General features: G+C 44.5%; 2 protein-coding genes across 2 annotated transcripts; both read right to left on the bottom strand.

The window, feature by feature from the left end:
* Window positions 1-727: 727 nt before the first annotated feature.
* Window positions 728-2,904, bottom strand: LOC129583552 (prostaglandin E synthase 3-like). Its single transcript, XM_055475380.1, has 6 exons — window positions 2,504-2,904; window positions 2,336-2,446; window positions 2,153-2,222; window positions 1,987-2,077; window positions 1,486-1,592; window positions 728-1,171 (listed from the first exon to the last, which is right to left on the bottom strand). The coding sequence occupies exons 1-6, from the start codon at window positions 2,515-2,517 to the stop codon at window positions 1,043-1,045; spliced, it is 522 nt and encodes a 173-aa protein (XP_055331355.1). The 5' UTR covers window positions 2,518-2,904; the 3' UTR covers window positions 728-1,042.
* Window positions 2,905-3,132: 228 nt separating this feature from the next.
* Window positions 3,133-6,897, bottom strand: LOC129583594 (pachytene checkpoint protein 2 homolog). Its single transcript, XM_055475448.1, has 8 exons — window positions 5,548-6,897; window positions 5,277-5,475; window positions 4,701-4,968; window positions 4,496-4,632; window positions 4,047-4,240; window positions 3,746-3,982; window positions 3,570-3,642; window positions 3,133-3,516 (listed from the first exon to the last, which is right to left on the bottom strand). The coding sequence occupies exons 1-8, from the start codon at window positions 5,664-5,666 to the stop codon at window positions 3,403-3,405; spliced, it is 1,341 nt and encodes a 446-aa protein (XP_055331423.1). The 5' UTR covers window positions 5,667-6,897; the 3' UTR covers window positions 3,133-3,402.
* Window positions 6,898-18,866: the final 11,969 nt, after the last annotated feature.

The raw sequence follows: 18,866 nt of genomic DNA, 5'->3' as shown, positions 1-18,866 counted from the left end.
TAGCGGCTTCTCCCAGCTTCCTGCAAATATCTCCTATTTACAGCTCTAACTCAACGGTAATGAAGAAGAACGAACATAAATTAGCTAAAGGAGAATGCAAGTATTATTCCAGTACGAAATCCGCAACTAATATATAATGACCGCGCGTTGGATCAGGAAAACGCGATAAGGCCGAACTGGCACAAGCGAGCAAACCGGATGACCTTTTGTACAAAGATCAATTTTTATAGGCAGAACTTCGGTGGTCTCAGACATCTCGTGCCGCATTTTTGGCAGTTATTTTGGTTCATTTCAAGTGGGCGATCAAGGAAGGCGTTATTGAAATCGTTAAATGTAGGGTGGATCGGTTTTTATTCAAACGTCCGTGGTGACATTAATACTGATGCACGCGTTATAAGTATGGCTAAATACTCGTAACTATCTGTACATTATCGCATATGTACGTTGAAAGAGGTGTAATTAGGCCGTTGTATTATATAGAGTACAATTTACTCGTACTTCCGTAATATGGTCCAGCCTTAATTCGGGCCGGTTCAAAAAACCAAGCGTCCTCCGTGGTGCGATGGTCTGAAGCGATCCTTGCTGCTGTTGAGGTTCGTGTTTTCGGCGGACTTTTAGCTTCCCTGCAGACTTTTTAAGACGTTTACAATTAGGAATATTTGTTGAGATCAAGTTTGCATAAACACCACCTAAACCTTCGTAGGAGACCTGCTCAGCGCTGTTTGGCTTTGTCGTTTGGAAATATTACTTGCAGTTACTTTTAAAAAATGATTATAATGCTCATTCCGCTTTGACAGATGTCTTTCTCCTTGTATCCGAAAACTGTCGATCTACTATACCGTACTGGAAGATGAAAAAAAAACAAAAAGGAAAAAGAAAAATTTCTCACAAACCACACCAAAAAAAGATCATAATGCGGCTTATTTGACCACTGTAATGAGTGCCAAGTGCAGAAAAAACGAAGGCATTACTTATTTTCTTTGCCCAGAACTGCAAGCCCGCCTTTCGTGTGCAAGAGCTATTGTCAGACACAATTTGACTGCTATCCTTCAAGCTTCGGCATTTCTTCTTCGATGTCGTCATCCGAATCCACAACGGCGTGAGCGTTTTCGGTACTTGCATCTCCAGCTCCGGTGTCTGGTTGCGCATTCCCACCCATTTTGTGTAAAAGCTGAAAACGACAATTCAAGCAATTTTCATTGGATTTATAAGAATGCAATCACAAATTTTTGCACTATATGTATACAGTATTTCGCACGCTTCACCGCTTACAAAGTTTATTTAATACGACGGAAAAATGCTTCTGTTACGGCTTATACGGAATCGGTATGCTGGCTTTTACCAGCCATACTAGCGCATCTTATGCAAGCGATGGAATTACGGCCACGTACATTTCCCAGGTATGACTGGACATGAAAAGCGGAAGGTACTTATGCGGGTCATATATTTTATATTCCTTTGTGGTATTCGGCCACATACACTTACGTTTTGAAAGTCTGCACCATTTTCATCATCGTCGTCGCCACCAGCTTCGTCTTCTTCATCTCGCCATCGACTAAAATCTGTCTTCAGCCAACCGGGTTTCATGGAGCCTGGGAAATAAGCCATATGCGAGCCGGCATTTTAACCGGAGTTTAAAGGTAGCAGACACAGGCGAATTCTATGATTTTTTGGAATGTATTCTGTATAGAGTCAATTGCTTTTCCAGTACTATATTTGGCCCCATCAAAAAGCTGGACGCAACAAGATCAATAAGCTGGACGCAACAAGATGGAAAAAAATCTAACTAGTGCAAATTATTTCAAATTGCATGGAACTAATGCGGCAGCTCCCAGCCAGTAAGCAGTAAAGACACGTTGCGGCAATGAATAAAGTAACAAGTGTAGATGCATACCTGTATTACATTGTGATTTTCGTGACCCGTAGATTGTATGTATCATAAGTAATTATAAGTAAGTCCATATTTATATATGTATCTGTACGTACCTTTGAGCAATCGGGGCCAAAAAGGAGCTGCTGCATCGTTCTTCCTCAGAACTATGTCGACTTGTCGGTCCTTCAGAAAGTATTTGGATTCCTATAAATTTTACTGCATGCAGTAAATTTACAGATGAAGAGCTTCGGTGGAAAAATTCAGTACGAACAAACATACGTCTGGATTGACTTCCGAATAGAGGTCAAAATTCATTTCGTACAGTTTAATGTCAGGTCCGGATTTGCCACTAACAATAAAAGAAAACGGGTAAGGTACTGTACTTAGCTGACAACGGAATGCGAGAATGAGTCGGAGAATCCCAATTTTGCACGTATGGAAACAAAAAACGTTTTGCTTCACCTGAAGTACACATTCTCTTTCTCGATATTGACCTTAAGATCCTTAACATCTTCCAAGAGCACACTAATAAACACAGTATCTTTGCGCTGAGCCCATGATGTGGGAGGCTTCCTGCAACGGGCACTTGTAGAAACAGAATAATCCGAGTTGAATTATGCAAAAACGCACCCCGAGGTCTCCATTTCCGTTTTAACCTTTTTAGTACGGTTGAATTCTTTTCGATTTTTGGTCCAGTGAGAACAATGATTAATAGAATGCGACGGCACAAAATTGTTTTTTTCGGTTTTCCACTAATTTAATGTTTACGCAAACTCCACAAGCGATGCGACCGTTTCACCCATCCAAGGAGCTGTTTAAAATTATTAAGAACATGATTGTCAGAGTAAATACCTGGTAAGGGGATCAGGAGTCCACGTGCGACGTGGATCGAACGTTACCGCAAAAGGAGCTCTCTATAGTCTGTACTTTATACGGTAGCGCTGTGCGTACTAATCGATGAACATGCGTGAAACACATATAGATACTTGTACTCGGGTACATGTTTGTACTGTTTATGATAGCAAAATATGCAGATACAAATACAAGTAACACTGGTACTGTAATATTATGGCACAATAGTGACAATATTAAATTTTGAATTATTAGAATACCGATGCCTGTCGCTAGGATCTTTTATAGGATTTAGGCTTGCATTTTAAGCATGCATGAACGGAAGTGCGGTATCATGATTACGGTGCACGCCTCATTAACTGTAGAAATCGCTGAGAAAGATTTATGGATATTTGTTAGAGGGCGAACTTAAGTTAAAAATTCAACAATTTTTTTATATATCTCTACGGGAAACCTTTATAAATATACCAATTGTACTGAAAAAAGAAAAACAACGGCTCAAGTCTTCCACTAGAGTGAAAACAATCAACAGATTCGAATGCTAGCTCGAAGATGGCTTTCAAATCACAGAAAAAATGAGGAAGAAAACAAAGGGACATCTGAGCTTCGAATGTGAGCAAATCAACATCGCTAATGCACGCAAGTCCTCCACCTCCAGTGCCAAGTAAGGCTTCGGTTCAGCTGCTGGTAATGTGCGATGTCCCGTTTCGCAATGCTTTCGAATCGGCCTGATATTTCTTGGCTGTTTTGTTCAGCGCATCCAAAAACTCCGCGACGCCGATGCCAATTTTCTGCCGAAAAAGTCCTTGAATTTAGTGGTAAAAAAACGAATGAAAATTTGTACCGTTGAAAAATGCTCGGCAATGGTGAGAAATGGTAGTTTGCGCAAGCTACGCCCACTTAATCCTTGGCAAGCTCTGAAAAAAGGTTTAAACCCCTATCGTCAATGCAACAACGAAATCGCAGTAATTAGGCAGCAAAAGATAGAAAAAATGCAAAGCCAGTTTAAAGTTCCCTTACTTGGCCACACGTCGGAGCGCATCCTGTGTAGCATTGTCGTTCTCAGTGAAATAAATGGACGGATCCGAATTCAGCACCCCTTTTCTGATAAGCTCTTCTAAACAGCTAATGCATACAACCATGATAGCGTCCTCCGACGGATTACCGATGTACTGCTTTATATCCGCTCGATCAACAAAGGCCAAGTCAATGGCTTCCGATATGTTGGACGTGGTAAAAATCAAAATATTCGGGTATCTGACAAATTTATGCGATTCAAATTTTATCGAGTACATGCCAGAATGTAAAGGACATCTCTTACTGTTTAATTTTATCGATTTGCGTCAGCAGTGCATTAACAGCCCGGACGGCATCAGAAGGCTCATTGCCGGACAGGGATGCCTGTCGGGCGCGGGCCAGGCTTTCCACTTCGTCGATGAGAAGACATACAAAGACGCCGGGGGTTCGCACAACGGTTTCAATCTTTTCGAACAACTTCATCACAAGTTTTCCACTCTAAACAACCTTTTTCTTAAACCAGCGTTCGCATAGCTTGTTCGGTTATTTATCATCGAGAAACAATATACCTGCACAGGATCAAAAACGAATGCTACAACTCAGGCCGAAAATAATTCGAGCATCTACGTAACGTTCTATGCAAATCGCGTTACCACCAAAAAATTACAGCTACCAGCAAGCAATTACTTGAATAATGTTTTAGCAGAAAGCTTCACTGTATGAGCATTTCGAACGTCTTGAGATGCACCTTACCTCGGAGAACCACCGACTGAACAAACTATGGCTATTTATTTCGATGAAATGTAGAGAATGGTAACGTTCTGTTAAGCGGATGGACAGTTTCTGTGCTAAGGCACGACACAGTGATGTTTTACCGGTGCCTGGCGGTCCTGTCGGCGGAAAAAACAAGCAATGTTTATAACTGCACAAAACAATCCATATCCTCTCGGGCCCATACCGTGCAATAAAATGACTTTGTTCCAGGTGATCAGATTGCTATCAATGTTAAGCTCCGAAAAGTGGACCGTAGTCATGGCATAGTTCAGCAGATCGCGTTTAACACAACTGTCATAGACGAGGCTTTCCCACAACTGAAAATACTCGCGACTTGGTAACACTCGCTCGACGGTGGCGGTAACGTCTTCTCCGATACTATCCTCGAAAGTGGCTTCGTTTTGCATTTTGTACACGTAGAAGCACCAGCGATAGTCGGAGTAGTTTGTGATCTACAACAAGTTTCGTATATCAAAAACGTTAAACAAACAAAGTAAAAATGCACACTCTATGCTCGCTACGATTTAACTTAATAATTAATGAACAATGAAAATCACTTCGGTTTGACTCCGTCGAAATTTCATTCTGCTAATAAAACAGCTGCATTTGTCAAATTCTAAACGGCATAAATGCACACTAATTTTAAATGATGGTTCTATGGTGGGCTTATTGTTTTCGCAGACTGCAGTTTTAATTCAATTATTTAATTCGTGCAGTGAGAACCCGTAACAGTTTCACACATTGCAAAATCATGACTGACTTCAGTGGAATCCTTCCCTTCGGCATCTTCAAAACAAATGCTTTCCACATGATCCTTGCAGACCGTGTTGATCCCGACCATCATTTCGCGTCGCAAATTCTGCAGACTGATGGAACCAACGCTCGTTCCCCGAGCATAGTTCAGCTTGTCTCTGATGCGCTTCCGAAGAACGTTCACAACAGTACTTTCCGACGCATTACTATAAGCCACAAGCACAAGTTGCACAACGTAAGCAAGAACTTGATGAAAGCAGGTGCAAGTGGAAACCCACCTTGATTGACGGAGAAGGACTTCAACAATGATCTTCAGCTGCTCGCTGGCCTCGTATCCATTGGTGTCTGGAGTTATCTCCGTAACATTAGCAATAACATCCCAGTTCTCTACCTCCATTGCGCACGTTGGTCTATTTTCATTCCACGGAATACGAAGAGTACGCGTCAAATACAACTTCTCCTCTAATGGCTCTCCTATGGGTATATCTCCATTCTCCAACAGACAGAGCACATCGAGCACGGAAGATTGCAAATTTGGCCGATCACACGGAAAATTCAACACTTATTTACGACTGGATCGAGGAAAAATTCAACTAGTGACTTTCAGGAGAATAAAACACGAGGTTTCTTTCTGAAATCCTAATTTTCAAAGATAAAAACTTTAAGATTTTTAATTTACGTAGCGTTTTTTACTGTATTTATTAATTTATAGCAACTGTTTGCCGTTTGGGCGTTTACGTTTCTTTTCGCAAAACCCATGAATGAACTCGAACGTCAAAGAGTAGCGCTTAATTTCGATTGTCGTGTATAAGCGTTCACGCCGTTTAAGGCTCCATGAACAATCTTTACTCTTCCACGCCTGTAATGCTCAATCGGTAGGCACTCGTACTCTCAAACTGTAACAGAAGAACTATGGTGGAAATAAGACGAACGATTCAGGAACACGAGTCAGGAATCCCTCAGGAACAAGCTACCACAACTTCCGGTCGTAAGTCCTGTGAGGATCGGCAAGAGCTAGGACGATTGTGTCACGAGCAAACCTGTATTCTAAGCGATAATCCGGGAACAACTATGCACTTCAGAAGGAACAAGTATTGCTGTCTCTTTATCCAATTCACATCACAGTTCACAACGCTAGGAAATTGTAATTAGGAAGCAGTCTCAGAAGCAAATCTCAGACTACTGATGCCGATATTAGAAGTAACAGGGACTTATATAGACTTCGCGTTATGACATCATATACATCGCTAGTAAAAGAGAACAGCAAATCACAGAAGAGATTGGCTAGATTATCCGTTATGTTGCAGGTGGAAGGCGGACAGTCAGCATCCGTACGTACATCCGGCGTATGATCCTACTCCCATACGTCACCCCCACGAACGATGCTTGGCCGTGCCAACGTAAGCAATCCATCCCGCAACATCCCAGTGCGATTGTGCACTTCCGTCCATCCTGATCCCGATCCACCGCACAATCCACGTGTCCATCCGATGCCCAATGTGACTGTACGCCGCGATTCCCAGAGAGTTAGTGTGTGGAATCCTTGGCGAAGAGGCATCCGGAAGTCCACGGGTTGGCAGGGCGGAGGTCCAAGGATCCAGGAAGGCGAACTATGAACTACTGATACTGTGCCGTTTGAGTTGGGATGGTAGTGTGTATGTACAGTATACGGCATAAAACTTTATTAATTGTGAAATTAAAAATCTTAAAATGTAATTATGTGCGATTGGATAGAACTATACATTAAACGAACGAGACCGCAACAACCAACAACCAGTAGTATTCTTACGAATTCTCGAGTACTACATAATCCAGTAACAACTGTCAACAACAACAAACAAGCAAAAATATCCGCATAAGAATCATGAGTACAAATTACTGGTAGATAAGACCAATTTAAACCAGCAAAAGAATGACAGAAGATCAACACGGCTTTGATAAAGCAAAATCATTAGACAACACAAAGCCAGTTAAAACGGCGAGATCAAAGAAAGCAAAAGATCAAGGACAAAGGTTATTCAAGGTTACTTGCCAGCACTGGGAGCCAATGAAAACAGGCCAGTGATACCAGAGCCAGACGCTGCAGCAGCATCCAAACGGCGAGAAACGTCAGCAGCCATCTGTCGTCGGCGATCGGCATCCAATTCACGCTGCTGTTGCTGAGCCAAATAACCAGGTACAAAATTATGCTCGGCAGAACCAACAGGACCGGAAGGCGCAGACGGCGCACGAAGACGATCAGCCGGGGAGCGGTCGCGGGCATCGCGGACAATCGGCACTTCGGCGAGGGGCAACACGTTTGGTGGCAAACCCGGAAACTCGGCGTTCTGCTGCTGCTGAACAGGTGGAATGACAGCCGGAGGAACGACAACGGCATTCAAGGCTGGTGGGCCATGTAGATTAACAGCAGGGTTGACACCATTGGGCTCACCTGCAGCCACATTTCCGTTGCCTTGGACCGGATTCGGTGCATTCGCTGCTTGGTTGCCCGGGTCGTCAACCTCCATGTTTGCGGCGGCAGCTTCCACTGGAGCAACTGGGTGATCGACTCCATCAGGTACTTCAATAACTCCCGGTGCGCCCAGAGGTCGGCCATTACGACGCCAATGATCGTTTCCACGACGCAAGTTATTGTCTCCAAAATTCCTATGATTTCCTCGGCCGTACGGACGAAAGTTGCCACGGTAAGAACCACGGGCTCCACCCCTTCCTCGGTGATTATAACCGGCATTATACTGCTGTTGCTGCTGGTTAGAAGACGAATGAAAAATGGCGTCAACCAGCTTATCAAAAGCTCTGTTAGGATCAATAGGCGGCATACCCAACTATTGAAAACTAGTGACCTTTTAACGCTAAAAAAAAAGAGAGAAAAGCGTGAAAATCACATTCAGAAAAGCAAGGAATCTAATACACCACTGGTGCCGAAACAAAAAATCCACAATGCCGATTTCTGCACGCCACTCGCAAGTGATTTTATACGCGTCTGCTAGAGCGAAATTTTAAAGTGCGGAAGATTCCATACAGGTAAGAAAAACAGCCAATCAGCGCTTTGCGCTATATCCCTTTAATGCAACGTAATCAAAGATCAGATCTATCCAGGTACAATTAAAGATTTAACACGGATAGCCACGGCACAGCGGCAAAATATTAAACGACCAGTTCAATGACTCAGCCCAGCGCGTAAAATTGGAAAATAAAATTGAAGGACAAGAATTCTCGTTGTGCTCTAGAATATAATACCACACTACAAAATACCGCTGCAAATATAAAATAAGAGGAACCATCATGACATGAATTGGAGAAACCAAGGATACTAAAGGAATACAACGAAGATAGAGCAATAGCGAACAACAATAACATTACAGTTCATCCGAGTGCGGCTGATGCTGAGCAAAAACTGCTGGTTCCGCAATTTCGGGTGAATCCTCACGTGCAGCAGCGGCAACAGGTGGCACAGCAGGGAAAACTGGCTGCAGAGACGGCAGCGGATCAACATCCATTTTCTCAAAATCAGATCCATCATCATCATCACAATCGACCACCATATCTGCATTCTCGTCAGCTTCGACATCAGCATTCTGCTCAGGGGATAACACAGCCGAAGGATCCTCACGATCTTCACCATCATCCGAAACGGAAACTTCACTTGGCGCAGAGGACGAGGACGGCGAAACCTCCTTGTACTTGCGCTTTTCCCCACGAGTGCGAAAATTATATGGTCCAGCAGAAGTGGATGGCTGCGGTTCCGCATTCGTCATAGCACCGGCATCGACTATCGCTTGACGAGCCACCGCATCACGCTGCTGACGATTGGCGATTTCTTTAAACAGACCAATAAAAACAGGATTGAGATAGAGATATTGGCCTCGTAATTCAAGAGCGATAGCCGTAGGAAGCATCCGAGTAAATGCACATAAGTCAAAACGGTTAATGAGAGCTCCGTCACGGAATAAAAAGCGCGACAAATATAGACGTGGATAAAAAGGATGAAAGCGGTTTAGTCCAGAAAAATAGGCTTCAGATACAGCCAGCTCACCCTGCTTATCCGCAATAGCCATTCTTGGAAACACTCCGGAGTGTGCTCGTTTGCGAGCCGTCTGCTTGGTCTTAAAGACCGGCCGCGGTGCATCCGGGTTATACGGAGCATAGAGAATGCCACCTTTACGCAAATGCTCTTCGTCTATTATAAACAAAACGGACAAGTATCAGAAACAAAACGGCCAACATGGCCAAATGATTAGCTTGGACTAAATTGTAGACAACACTGTACACTGGTGTGTAGGAACAATGAAACGCGGCCAACCGTCAATCAATGATGGTTAAGTAAACCAGAGAATTTAACGGACAACAGCGAGACAGCTGTAAGCAATTACGAAGTAACGCAAAGCAAAACAAAGCATAAGTTCAGCAAGTAGCGAACGAATAAAAGCTAGCAAGAATACAGACTACACAATACCTCGCTTTGCCCGTACAGACGGAGTCTCAGAGGATGATGGCTCCTCTTCAGTCAAATCAGGAGTACCCAACTGTCTTTCCGCCTGCGTCTGCAGCTTCTTCGGTGATGGCTGACGAATCTCAACGTCAGGACTGGTAGGGAATGATCCCCGACGGGCACGGCGGCGAACCACAGCAGCGTTGCGTCACAGAATTGTGCGTCGTCGTTGCTTGTCATAGCGGCGCTGTAAAGCATTGACTACTGCATCTGCCCAACTCGTTTAAGGTTGCTGAGCCTCTGCTGCACTCACCGATCCCGATGACCCAGAAGATTGCGCAGAAAACACTGGTTGCGCGGAAGTACGGCGAGAGACTCGAGATCGAGTGACACGCGATGAAGAACGGGCTTCATCGCTGTCCGGAGAATAACCAAAACTCAAACCCGCTGTTGCTCGACTCGGGCGCGGTGCACGCGATGCAGTCTTTCGCGCAGTCGCTTTCTTTGCAGGAGGAGACATTCTCGAAACTTAAAAATGATAAATTATAAAAACACAGGGAAAACAGGGTACTATCGATGCCAACAAATTCGGAGAATTGAAGAACTGGAGTGCAGGGGAAAAGCACAACAAACAATTTCGACTGACACCGACACCGCAAACTCAAAATTCACAAAGTATACCACCAGGCGGTTGACAGGCGACCAGCGATTTTTGCGAATTTTGAAGCCACTATGATCATTTGGCGTAGAACACACAGGAACCCAATTAATTCGCCGATGATTTGTAAATTTCCACCACAAAAACCGGATTTTAATACAACAAACGAATCATGACAATTAAAGGGATACGAAAGAGGAAAGTCCGAATGAAAACACGCGGCTGGAAAATATTCAAGACACAGACCAGAGACTGCGCAGTTTCCGATAGCATTGCCATATCAGGGCGGCTGGCAAGTGACAGAATGCCGCATCGCAAGCACAGAAAATATCAGCTGTTCATTCATAAAAAGCGAAGAACCCAACAATATTTATCCTTTCGCGGTGACGGGTTTTCTGTTTCATTTTATTACTAGCTTGTTTGTCTTCGCCGAATTTTATTTTAATCATTTCGAATCATCCGAGCATCATGTCAGCACAACCTGTGGGACCATCTGGAGAGCCTCTGCCATCGCCCGAGACGGATGCGATTGCCCACTACGAGTACTGGAAGGGACGGACTCGCGAGTCAGTTCAGTTTGCCATGGCGGAGCCTCTGCAGCCAAACGAAACCATCCGAAACCGTCGACAATTGGTGATGCATACGGCAGCCCACGCGTGCATCCTTGAGGCTGACATTACGGGATATTATGTGGACATGTCATCAATCAAGAAATTCATTGTGGAAATGCACGATGATTTCACGGAAGAACGAGTGGATTTCTTCCTCGGCGACGCTATTAATGCTGGAATCTTGCTCAAGAAGATGAGCCGCGATGGACGTTTCGTGCTCGAAGTGGCCGAGGAAGTAAAGAATAACCGCGATCCAGAGACGAAAGTAATCGACACAACTAGCAAGTTTCGTCGGATGATTCGAGTAATCCTCTACCACGGCCGATATGCCATGTCACGCACCGAAATCCAACACTGGATCTGTACGTTCGACGTACAGCTGCATGACGTAGACTACTGGCTGGAGCGCGGGCTGCGCCAACTGGTTAAAGATAAGCACGTTGTCGTGGTCTATGGAAATTTGTTCGTCGATAGCTGCATCGACCTGTGGCTGCGAAGCATCCGGGGATGCTGTCTCTGCACCACTCTAGCCCAGACCATCAGTGAGTGTTTCTGTATTTTTCGAAGTAGCATTCTTGATACTTACACTTTAAAATAGCACAACAACGCCGCCTACTGCAAATCACCTTGCCTTCCGTAATTTAACCAAAGTGATTTAAATTGTAGATATCAAAATGGGCACTATGAAGGTGACAGTCAACGGAAGAGACACAGAACAACACTTTGCCGATTGTAGCTTCGGTTACGTGGGACAAGACGGGGATTTGGTTGTCGATGGCGTCATGGAGCGGCTGGACGCAATCGAGCCGGCAAAGAATAATACCGCCAACGTGAATTTGGTAATCCGGGCTAGCAAAGACGGACGCATTAAGCGAGAACCAATTATCACGCTCACTCAGCTGAAAGCTACGGGCGGCCGTCCTAAATACATTCCCCGATCGAAAAATACGGATACCGAAAAGAAAAGCCAGAAGATGAAGGAGAAGGCTGAACGACCTGGCGCTGAAGTGAGCGCTGCTGAACCGGATGCCATCGATAAATTACTGCAGCAGGTTGAGCGCGAAAAGGACATTATGGAGAACTGCAAAGCGCTGGTAAACACGCTGAAGGCTCGAGCGACCATGGATGCTAAACATATCGCGTATATCCGTGAGGCTTTGGAACAGCGTCTCGCAAACTTGAAAACTGCGAAGGAGAATCTGGATCTGGATTAGACAGCGGTTGAAGCATATCTGATAATTTCCCGCGGCTGCCTGATAATTTTGTTCTAAAATTCGGCCGACTGTTATTTCTTCCGTTTAATCTCACTCTTGTCGGTTTAATAATTCTCATTCATACAGATTCTCATGTTAGTCGTAAATTGTGCTGGTCGAACAGATCTTAATTTGAGATTAATTTTGGATTTATATAAGGCTTTTAATAACCGGAATAAAATCAGTGTAGGAAAATACGCAGTCGCAGTTGCAGTCAATTCCGATATTGAACGGGCAATTAACAAAGTAAAATCAAATATCGCACCCGTAAGCGTGAATCAAACGCTAAAAACAATTTTAATATTCCATCCAGGGAATAAAGTTACAGAAATTACCAAAGAAAAGTAAAAAGAATGGAAAGAAACTTTTAAAACTTGCAAAATTTGTATTCACGCAGGATTGAACCTTGCATCTAGGTGGACAACTAAATCCTGCTCTTGCCCATACGCTAGCATGGCTATACCACATTATGCTTTTAATTTGGCAATCACTAGAGGCGCTGTACTACGAAAATTCGCAATATAATGAAAATTCACCACTAAAGCAGCTGATAAGTTTTAAGATTTCACCGTCACCGTGGCTATAAAATTCATTCCGTCAACGGCAATATTTTCACGATAACGCAAACAAAAACATAAAAACGAAAAAGATAAGGTTTCAGAAACTGCATATTAATTTCAACGGGTTTCGAACCCGGGACCTTCATTGCACCCGTTGTTGTGGTTCAACAGTTCAGTGCACTACGCCACTACAATCTGCGGAGTTAAACTTTAACTTCGCTCGTCGGGAGTGACCGTAAAATTAGCGATCTCGAAGCCAACATAACGCTGCATATAGATTTAAAAATATAAAACCGAAAAAGAAGGCTTTAAATTAAACGGATTGACCTTTAGGATTTCGAACTCTAGACTTGCAAGAAGCGGGTCGGTATGGATTCTCAGTCTAGCCACTACGCCACAAGGTGCTCTACGCTTTAGCCGAGTTAGGCTGAACACCGGAAGCGCCATGTCGTGTATATTTAAACCTGACTGCAATAAGGCACCAAACGATTAACTCTTCATCCCACAAAGGTACAAAAATATAGGGCAGAAAAATGTAGTTTTTTAACATGCAGCATGCAACCCTGAGATTAAGACCGGCCGTTAACGAGGTAGTACATGAGGCGAATGGCCATCATTCATAGCCACTGAGCTACGAAGTCATTCGAATACAGACAAACAGACGGCCAAGTGCAATGTTAACCATTGAGTGTGTATACAATTTTACGCCCAGCTCTTTGAGTTTAATTCTAATATTCTGGGAACTATTGTCAATACGCTTCCCAAGACGACAACAAGAATATAAGTTTCTCAAAATTGCAAATTAGCTGTAAGGGACTTGAACCCGCAACCGTTTTATTTCCCCGTTGCTGTAGTTCAACGGTGCAAAGCACTATACTACGCCGTTCTACGACAGTAATTTTTGAATTTGCTCGTCGGGGAGGAACATAAAATTAAAACGGTCAACAGCAACGCATACTCGGTGTCATTACAACAAAATAAAATCCAAAAAGAAGGTTTAAAGAAATGTGCATTACTTATAGGGGTTTCGAACCCAAGGCCCTAGATTGACTGAGTCGTAGCGGAGACAAGACGGACAACCACTACACTACGACGTCTCACGGTAAAAGAACAAAATCTACGTCACCGCGAACTGTCCAATGGCGACTACGCGCACACTCCATCTGTACGTACAGCCAGTTTTTGGGAATTTTCCAGACAGCTTTGATGCATTGAAGGTAAAATTTCAATCCTTAAAGTTGAAAAATAAAATAAAAATAAAATAAATGTACAAATTTACACGGCCGCTCGGCCTTTTAATCCAGGTTACATAAGGTACAGATCCGGCAAAATTTCGCTAAATCAGACTTCATTTCAGGCCAGAAAAACCGAAGGTTTTTATACAAGTAATCATATGGCGAAATGGCACTGCCATACTTATGAAGTAACCGACGGTGTACTGATTCAACTAATATTTTACGCCATTGAAACGGGATCAAAATTTTAGGGATTCTTTTCTGGATATCCTCTCTTTCGCCGTAATGGCAGATAATGCCTTTTACTTTCAGAACTAGAGGGAGATGCCAGGCCGCGTATGCAGATTCCTCAAGAGTGCAATCTCCATCAACAACGGCGTTCCACAACATCATGTCACTGCACTCCATCTGGCGATACCTCCAGAATTCCTGCTTATCAAGGGCGTCATCGGATATTACGCCTTGTGGCCAGAACTGCTCAATTGGACGCGCCCAAGCCGGGGCTGGGAGAATTCTGTCTTCTACAGCTTGTAAAGTAGTTTTTGCTGGCTGCGCCGGCCCAATCTCCATTGCGTTACAGGTAATTGGCGAAGTATGACTGGCCAATGGTTTAGCTGATTCGGATTGACTCCCTCCCGGCTGGGATACATTCAGAATAGCCGGTTCTCTATCATTTGTGGCCATGCGCTTTTTAGCATCAGCCGACGGGTCTCTCTTACGCTTTTTGTCGTTCATCTGATTTACAAGTCTTTCCACAGGTTTCACTACACGCCCGGAGCGGGTTTTAAGCAATGGAACCGCTTCCATCTGGTTATCTAGATATTCAGCATACTCAGCATCAAGGCGCGACGATGCTGAGTCAACGGATGGGATCACCGGCGGCGGCGCGGGCGCCTCAGTAATTCATCGGGGCATTCCTTTTCCACACAATCGAGCAATTTCGGTAAGTGCTCGTCTTGAAGAATAGTATCAACGTCACGAAAATTATAGGGCTTTAAGCGGCTGACATGGACAGTGTCAGTTTTGACATTTCCACGCCGATTACTCTTTACTACATAGTGCATCGGCCCTGACTGACGCACAATTTCCCATCCAGCAGTCCAACGGGGCATAAGGGATGGATTTTTCCCGACTTTCCGATGTAACACGTACACCAAAACCTGATCTCCAGATTTATACGAGGTATGGGATATGTTAGCGTCATAACGGATTTTGTCCTTTAATTTATGGCGAAATTCCTCTGCGTTTACTAAATCCAAGGCCTCACCAAGGCCGCGTTGCATCTGCTGTACATATACATGGGCGGGAATTACAAAATCCTCTTCAAATGGCAAGAAGTTATTTATCGGTAAGCGCATCTCGGTGCCATGCATCATGAAGAATGGTGTGCGGCCCGTTCGCTCCACAACCTTACTGTTAAATGCCGCACAAAGTGCTGGGAGGAATATATCCCAGTCACTTTGCTGCTCATTTACATACTTCGCAAGCGCCTTCTTGATTTCCCCTACACGTTTTTCAACAAGTCCATTACCCTGCTGGTGGCCTGACGCCGTCGGTGCATGAGCAACACCAGCGAGAGCGAGAAGCTCCCGAAACATTTCAGACATGAAATTACTGCCGCGGTCTGAGGTAATGTGTACCGGCATGCCAAAGACCGTGAGAATACGACGATAAAAGAACAACGCCAGAGTTGCAGCGTCATTTCTCTCGACGGCCTCAGCCACAATGTATTTGCTCCCGTAATCTACGGCAATAATTATGTTTTTGTTTCCAGATTCCGTCGTTGGGAGTGCCGGAGCAACGTCGATTGCCCAAACTAACCGGAAAGGAACCGTCGGATTTGACTGGAGAGCACCGGCCGGTGCCGTAGCAAGAGGATTTTGTGCAAGGCACGCCGGGCAAGAGGCACAATAACTTTTAACAGACTCGAACATACGGGGCCAATAAAAATATTTATACATCCTCTTATAGGTGGCCAGGACGCCCAAGTGTGCTGCTAACGGGGAATCATGGTTATCCTGAAGGAACTGAAGCCGCCAATGAACAGGTACATACATGCAGTAATAGATCTTCCGGTTTAATTCAAACTTGTAGTATACAAACTTGTAGTATTCAAACTTGTAGTAGTATACAACGCCCTGTTTCACAGCAAATTTGTTTAAATGTAATTTCTCGTGCTCTGACATCTTTTCCTTTTTGTTTTCTAGGAGCAATCGCCATCGAACAATCCGCGCATCGCGAGACTGCTCCTCAGCCCAGTGTGAGGCTTTATCATCCGTAATCAACTTTTGGACTTTATCGGCGTCAAAGGCTTGCATGTCCTCTTGAGAGACTGCCTTCACTTCAGCCGACATCATTTCAAACCGGATGTCCACATAATCTCTCTCCAAAACCGCAAAACAACATTCGATCATCGTTGCATCGCCGGCAAAGGGGTAAGTTTGTCTATAGTCAAATTCGATATCCGAATCGTCGGAGTCGGGTTCCGGTTGCTCTCCTGGATTTCTGCTCAAGGCGTCGGCAATAACATTCTCTTTGCCAGGTATGTGAACAGGCTTAGTATTAAATTGCTGGATGTACACCGCCCAGCGCCCAAGGCGGCCAGCGGCATCGCGCATATTATTTAGGAAAACCAAAGCCTGATGATCGGTCTGGACTTCGAACTGATAGTCAGAAAGATAGTGTTTCCATTTCTTGAGAGCACAAATAACAGCATAGGCCTCAAGCTCAGTAGGGAAGTAGAGCCTTTTCTGTGTCTCAGTTAGCTTACGGCTTAAATACGCGATAGGACGCCAATTCGTGGGCACATCAGTTGGTTTGTCCCGCGGACATTGCATAAGGACTGCACCCACAGCAATAGTACTGGCATCGACGATAACACGTGACAAAGCCTCCGGATCATAACGGGCCAAGACCGGCGCCGTCACCAAGGCCTCCTTCAATTGTTCCACAGACCTGCACTGATCCGTTCCCCATTCGAAAGTAACTTTTTTGGGAATTAATTTTTGAAGCAACTCAGCGATTTCTTGAAAATTCTTAATAAATTGGCGATAATATCCAAGCCCAAAAATCTGAGAATATCTTTCTTATCTTTTATAGGACCAAATTCTTTAACCGCCTGGATCTTCTCTGGATCCGTACTTATACCAAATTGATCGACCGTATGACCCAAGAACGTTATTGAATTTACAAATAATTCTGTTTTTTCAGGGTTAATGGTCCAGCCGCATTCCTGGAGCCGCAGGAAGAGCTCCTGTAAGTCTCGCATATGATCAGCCAGGTTTTTACTGAAGACAATAATGTCATCAATAAAAACCAACACATTCCTCCACTTCATGTTCGCAAGAGTCAAATCCATGGCGCGCTGGAAAGCAGAAGGCGCGTCCTTCATCCCAAAAGGTAAGACTTTGTATTGAAACGTGAACTCTTCACCAACCATTGTCGTTTTGCACCGGTCTTCTGGTTTGATTTTTATTTGCCAAAAGCCACTTTTTAAATCAATTTTGCTGAATACAGTAGCCTTATCCAACGCGTTCAAAATGTCATCAACTCTGGGAAGCGGGTAACTGCTGCCCATTAACCGTTCGTTTAATTTACGAAAATCCACGGTTAATCGCCGAGATTTATCCTTCTTTTTTACGATACATATAGGACTTCCCCACGCCGAATTTGTTGGCTCAATGATACCGTCTTTAATCATTTCCTGTGTTTTAGCTTGGAGCCATTTACGATCCTCAAACGACGTACGGTACGGAGGAGTTCTGACCGGCAAACTTGTGCCTGTATCCACGGAGTGCTCATAAATGGTGCAGCATCCCACAGGACGCGCTTTAGTCGGTAAGACAGATTTTGCCTGATAAAATATGGCTTTCAGTTCATCCTTGCTGGGACAAATGTCTCCCACTTTAATCTTTGCGAAAGTTTCTTCTGTTTCAGGATCGACAACGCTGATGGCGGGTGGCGGCAACTGCATAGCCACGCATTCATGGATTTTCTCCGGCACTGGAATGCCCTTGTCATCACTGGGAACACCATTGATCTCTTCTTGACAATTCTCTTGGAACTCCGGCGAGTCCATCTGATAGACCGCATCGACGAGCGCGACTTCGCCAAGGTTGGTTTCCTCGTTCAGAACCAATGGTTTATCCGAGACGTTGACAACACAGACTCGGCAATTACCGTACTCATTAAGCGTTAAGACGCCGTCCAAAAGTACCGCATTCTTATTCGATTCTGGAATTTTTCCTTCATATAAAAACGGCTGGGTGTATAGATACTCATCCTGAAATTCCATAAACTGCTCATCGGACATCGACGTCGTAGCGCGGATAATTCCCTGTGAATGGGGCTGGATTATCACCGGGGAAGCCGGAAATAACTCCATTTTAAAGCAATCGATCGGACCGGGTTCAGGCTCAAACCGATAAATGTCCTGTTCAACCGAGTTAACTTCAACCTGTGCTTGAGCCTGTTTCAGATGGGCGTCCCTGTACGCCAACTCGATGACATCCTTCGAATACACACAAGCTGGGATATCTGTGGATTCACGGACGTCCTGCGACCGTTTCGGTAAATTTTTAGCCGTCGGTTGTTGTGGCACCGGTGCCGGCTGCACTGTCTCGGCGGACATCTGGCTTGCGGCCTCGCGCTCGGCGTATTCCCGCCGAATTCTACGGCTGTAACTGGACTTTTTACGCCTAGGAGAATTCCTTCCCGAACCTTCCGGTGATGGTTCGTAATTTCCTACGGTGGGTTGTACTGAATTAGCAGCTGCAGATTCGCTCAATACTTTTTGTTTCTGAATGTCATTCCAGATTTCCCATTGTTCATTAATATTAACATTTGTCG

The sequence above is a fragment of the Paramacrobiotus metropolitanus genome, unplaced genomic scaffold (assembly GCF_019649055.1).
Source record: "Paramacrobiotus metropolitanus isolate TYO unplaced genomic scaffold, Prichtersi_v1.0 Parri_scaffold0000011, whole genome shotgun sequence".
In the NCBI taxonomy this organism is placed as follows: Eukaryota; Metazoa; Tardigrada; class Eutardigrada; order Parachela; family Macrobiotidae; genus Paramacrobiotus; species Paramacrobiotus metropolitanus.
This window is presented reverse-complemented; position numbering and strand designations above follow the sequence as displayed.